We start from the raw sequence: 5,987 nt of genomic DNA, 5'->3' as shown, positions 1-5,987 counted from the left end.
TACACTATACCCATTAAGACTAAGCATATGCTGAGCATATTTCCTTGAGAATCAATCTAGGCCTTTAATAAAAAAAAATCAACAAATCTTCATCCACCTTAAATTGAAATAAAAAACCTTCAACAATAAATATAAATATGTTATACAATTAATAATTTAAAATATATCTTAAAAACATATTTTATTATCAACTAATTTCCACACACCATAAAAACTTAATTAATAATATTCAAAAATATATACAAATTACACATTTATATATATATAATAATAATTCAAAATATATCTTAAAAACACATTTTATTATCAACTTATTTATATGCACCAATAAACTTAATTAATAATATTCAATGGGAAAGACGGGCGGAGCTCTGCAACCTAGGGTTCTGAAGCGCCTCTGCAACGGCGCAACCTGCTCTCTTTTTCTGACTCCTCTCTTCGTTTTCACTCCATACCGTGACAGCAGCCTGCTGTTATACTCTGCGCCACAATGGCATTCCCCCAGGGGGGGTTTCAATGCCTTCCCCCACTTCTGAAAGCGTTCCTCAAGCGATGAATACGACCGAGCCTTTGGGGCCTGATCAGCATGACAGAGAAGAACGGGACCCTCCGATGCAGGAAACGACAAAAGACTTCACTGTGCAGCCTGACAGAAACAATGAAGAACAAGAAGGAAAGTCCAAGCAACAGGAAACGCCAAAGTGTACCTCATCGACATGCAGACCCGTAGCTGCTGAAAGACCCAAAATAGAACTTCCCAGCCACAGAATCAATGGTCGGATCCAATACATGAAGGACCATGCGCTCATTGGAAAATTTATTGGATTCTGGCTGACGGAAAAAGCTTTGCAAGGATGGATCTCAGCCAAATGGAAACCCAAGGGACAGGTCACCTTGCAGCTAGGACCAAAAGGGTTTTTCACGGTGATTTTCTTCTGCATCGAAGATCGAAATAGGGTCATGGATGAAGGTCCCTATTTCTTCAACTCTGCTGGTCTGTATTTAAGAGCTTGGAGAGAGAGATTCAACCCTGACAAGGAGGATCTCAGCTGGGCGCCAGTATGGATTAGGCTATACTCGCTCCCCGCGGAATATTGGGATGAAGAATCACTCAGAGACATAGGTAAGGGGCTGGGAGAGTTTGTCAAAATTGCTGAAGAAACGAAGATGAGTAGATATACCTCCTACGCCCGCATTTGTGTCTTCATGCGCCTGGACAAAGCCCTTCCGGAATCGGTAAGTCTCTTCCATGATGACTATGAATGGATTCAACCCTTAGATTTTGAACATGTTCCCTTTCGCTGTCGTAAGTGCCATGCCCTTGGGCATCTGTTTAGGGACTGCCCTCTAAATGCTAATCCACAAGCCTCTGAACCCTCAGGCAAGGCGGACCATGAGGGTTTCACCAAGGTTGCAAGCCGTAAGAGATCGCACAAAAAACCTTCCTCTAGGAAAAAACCCCATCAGGATGTTGCTTCCATCCCCTCCACGAGCAACAGCTTCGAGGTTCTAGCAAAAACTTCGGAAGACCCAACCCAGAACTCTGCGCCAATCCCTCAACTGATCATCCCATCCCCCCTGATCCCTCCTTCAGCCTCCTCTCCCAACCCCCTGCCTCCAAAAATCTTCAGTGGGACTCCCAAAGTAGGCCCAAAAAACCCTGATTGGAAATCCAAGGAAATGGATGTTGACGATCCCCAAAGCCAATCCATGCACTTAGCTCTCATCTCAGAGGAAAGCAGTCAAGCACAACACATGGATGAAGAACCAGAAAGCATATATCTTGGCGGTCTAGACATTTTTGAGCTGGAACAAGTATGCAGAAAGAAGGAGTATGATAAAATCCAAGCGCATCAGCTTAGTACTCTGGAAGTTATCATATCCAGAGCCTATCAGCAACAACAATTGGGAATACAACCAGGAAGTCAATGGGACGGCTACCTCCTTCCAAAAGACTCCAAAAAACGCGGAAGAAAGATAGATCTCCAGCAAACTATAGCCATAGGGAAAATCCTGGTTGACTTAGGCAGATATGCTAAATTGACAAAGTATTACAATCCCACTACTAATAGTGAATCATGAAGCTCACTTCATGGAATCTAAGAGGGCTCAATAGCCCCGGGAAACTCAGAATGATTAAAAATATGATAAAGCAGGAACAGCCCCAGATATTCTTTCTGCAGGAAACAAAATGCAACAGTAACACTCTGGGAAACATCCTTTCAAAAGCTTGGCCAGGTTGTCACTCGGTTGCTGTGGACGCGTCAGGTGCTTCTGGAGGATTGGCAATTGCCTGGAATACGCAAGCAATAACGCTTTCAAATTTCCATGCCTCCCATAACATTATTCAGGCAACGTTTCATATTATTGGCACCAACATTCATGGTCATCTCACCAATGTTTATTTTCCACAGGAAGCAGCCAACAAAATTGCTCTTCTAGACACCATAGAAGCACTCAACTCCAATAGAGACCATCCTCTATGGATCATTGGAGGAGACTTCAATATGATCACCAAGTTAGAGGAAAAGACGGGAGGTCGAGCCAGGTTGGAACAGGAAACTGACCACTTCAAAGATTTTATCCACAACAATATGCTAATAGATATGCAAACCTCCAATGGAATGCACACTTGGAGCAATCGCAGGGCTGGGCGGCATCAAATTGCTTCAAAACTTGATAGATTCCTCATCTCGGATAATGCAGTGCATCTCGGCGGCGACCTCTCAGCATCCATTCTTCCATACTCCGGATCCGACCACTGGCCTATCTCTCTCCAATGGCAACGGCCAGGCGACTCAACCAGACGTCCATTCAGATTTGAGGCATTTTGGCTTTCCCATCCCGCCTTCAACGACTTCATCAGATTCACCTGGAACAACTTCTCTGCGCCAGAGGGATAAAAAATGTTCCAGTTTCAACAGAAGCTCAAATTCCTAAAAGCCCAAATCAAACGCTGGAATAAAGAGACTTTTGGCAACATCTTTCAGGCCCAACAAGACCTCAACAAAGAAATGAGAGATCTCCAGCAATAGATAATCACAGAGGGATACAAGGACGGGACTCTGGAACTGGAAAGGCACATTCATAATCAATTGGAGGAGAGAAGAAAGCAGGAAGAAATTCTCTGGAAGCAGAAATCTAGGATTAGATGGCTGAAAGAAGGCGAAAGAAACACTAAATTCTTCCACAGAACTACTATTCAAAGAAGAATGCACAATACTATCTCTTTTATACAAAAGCAAGGAGGGGAAAGAGTGGAAAACCATGCAGAGATTGAATAGGAATTCATCAATCACTTCCAGGAGGTCCTACAAGAACCCCAGATTGATAGACGGCCTGCTATAGAAAATATCACTCAAAATGTGCCAAAAATTATCACAGAAGAACACAACCAACTCCTTCTTCGACCTGTAGCGCCCCAGGAGGTGGATTTGGCCATGAATCAGCTTAAGGAGGGCAAAGCACCGGGACCGGATGACTTCACCACAACTTTCTTCCACTCTTTCTGGGAGCTTATAAAAGAGGAAGTGTGGCAAGTGGTGGAGGAATCGCGCACTCTACACTGGCTATTGCCCTCGCTCAATTCAACTTTTATCGCCCTCATTCCCAAAGAAGAAAGTACCCTCACTCCGGACAAATTTCGCCCAATCGCTCTTTGCAACGTTATATACAAGGTTATATCCAAAGTCATTGCCAACAGGTTGAAGCCGCTGCTGCCCCTGCTCATATCGCCTGAACAATCTGGTTACGTTGAAGGACGTCAAATTTTGGACGGCATCATCCTCACTCATGAAATCATACATTCCCTCAAGAATTCCAAACAGGCAGGTATGATTCTCAAGATTGACCTTTCCAAAGCTTTTGATAAATTAAGTTGGACTTACATTCAAAAAATGTTACATGCCTTTGGTTTCTCACCAATGTGGGTTCGCTGGATTCAGAGTTTAATCTCCTCTACCTTCTTTTCAATCCTCATAAATGGCATTCCCTCTCGACCATTCAGCCCCTCTAGAGGCATCAGGCAAGGGGATCCCCTATCCCCTTTCCTTTTCGTTCTAATGGCTGAAGGGCTAGGTCGACATATCAAGCAAGCCCTTCTCTCCCAGCATCTCAAAGGAATTTCCATTCACAATTCTCCTGCTACCACTCATCAACAATTCGTTGATGACAACATGCTCTTCGGGTACCCATCTGTTCAGGAAGCCTCCATCTTTAAATCCCTCCTGAAGGATTTCTCTGACGCATCAGGCACAAGCATAAACAAAGCCAAATCGCAGATCTTCTTTTTTCACACCCCTCCTATCACTCAACAGGCTATTGCCCGCATTCTAGGTTTTTCCATAGCTTCCCTGCCTTCCAATTACCTGGGCGCCCCTCTTATAGACTCTGCTATCAAGCACGCCTCCTGGCGTAGGCTCCTAGAGAAACTTGAATCTCATCTCACTTTGTGGACTCATAGAACTCTGAACATAGCCAGTAGATTAGTGCTTATCAAAGCTGTGCTTCAGGCAATGCCCCTCTATCTCTTCTCAATCCTGGCAGCGCCTAAATGGGTTCTTAAAAAAATCAGAGATCTTCAGCGCAATTTTCTTTGGGGGGCACATGGAACAAATCGCAAATGGGCCCTTGTCAAATGGACTACAACATGCAAGCCAAAGGAAAAAGGGGGCATAGGTCTGCGAGACCCTAATCATAGTAACGAAATCATGGGTGCAAAAATTTGGTGGCAATGGCTCTCTGCGCCCAATAAGCCTTGGGTAGCCATCTGGACAGCCAAATACACCAATCACAGACCAGTGGAGGAGCTTATAAGATTCACTCCTTCTGAAAAAGGTTCGCTAATTTGGAATGCGGCTAGTCAACATTTCTTGCTGATCCAACAACACAACTTTTGGGAAATTAGAAGCGGCAGCACAACTCGATTCTGGACGGACGCCTGGAATCAGCTTCCAAAGCTTGATAGCATCCTCAACCTACCACCCAGCCAAGATTGGGAGGAGCAACAAAAGGAATCTGTCAAGCAACAGTGGACTCTGGAGATAGAACAAGGGTACAGACAATGGAAGCAATCCGACAGGCTTATCAGAAATGTTGATAACCAGACTAAAGAAATCTTGGAAAGAGAGCTCCAAAAACATCGAATCAGATACTCCGAAGGCAAAGACATCTTGAGATGGGGATACACCCCAAGAGGATCCTTCACTACGAAAGAGGCCTACAAAATCAAATGCCAAGATCCCATGCCTCCGGATCCTATTTGGGGAAGAATCTGGATTCCGGGCATTTGGCCCAAAGTTTCCTTATTTCTCTGGCTCACTGGGCACCGAAAAATCCTAACTTGGGACAATTTAAGGAAGAGAAACATCCATGGGCCCTCCATTTGTCCCAACTGTCATTCTCAGGAGGAAACGCTTCAACATCTCCTGGACTCCTGTTCTCTGGCCAACCAACTGTGGGAGAAGGCCAGTTTCCGTTGCCAAAGAAAATGCCGAGTGTCCGAGGACATTATCAACTCCATTCGCCTTTGGCACCAAAGCCCTTATAAAAGCGCACTTCTCAACCATCTATGGAGAATAATACCCGGCCTCCTCCTATGGACAATATGGAAAGAAAGGAACAAGCGTATTTTCAAAGACCAAAGCACTCCTTTAGAAATCATTTGGGGCAACTTCTGTCACAATCTGAAAGAGACCTTGGCGCTTCAATCTTGGCTTCTGGATGACTTTCCCACGCAGGAAAATGAGATAGCCATATGGGAAAATTGGAACATACAACTCCCTCAAGGAATTCCCGCTTGCAAACCTTCAGAAAGCATGAATATCAGTAAGCACTCATGGTCCCCCCCTCCAAGGCATAGATTCAAACTCAACTTTGATGGAGCTTCTAAGGGTAACCCTGGCAAAGCAGGATTTGGCGGCATTTTCAGAGATCATAAGGGCTCCCCTCTCCTGATCTACCTCGGCAACATTGGATGGGACACGAAT

At 44.6% G+C, this 5,987-nt stretch overlaps 1 protein-coding gene across 1 annotated transcript; it reads left to right on the top strand.

The window, feature by feature from the left end:
- The first annotated feature begins 2,144 nt into the window (after nt 1–2,144).
- Nucleotides 2,145–2,903, top strand: LOC149183773 (uncharacterized). The gene has a single exon (XM_089415077.1). The coding sequence runs from the start codon at nt 2,145–2,147 to the stop codon at nt 2,901–2,903; it is 759 nt and encodes a 252-aa protein (XP_089271203.1).
- The last annotated feature ends 3,084 nt before the right edge of the window (nt 2,904–5,987 follow it).

This window comes from Pinus tabuliformis, chromosome 3_2, assembly GCF_031772625.1.
Source record: "Pinus tabuliformis cultivar Carrire ecotype Pingquan chromosome 3_2, CPIR1, whole genome shotgun sequence".
NCBI lineage: Eukaryota > Viridiplantae > Streptophyta > Pinopsida > Pinales > Pinaceae > Pinus > Pinus tabuliformis.
This window is presented reverse-complemented; position numbering and strand designations above follow the sequence as displayed.

Coding starts and splice junctions, on each gene's coding strand:
- LOC149183773 (XM_089415077.1), top strand. CDS start 2,145: ATGATAAAGCAGGAACAGCCCCAGATATTCTTTCTGCAGGAAACAAAA.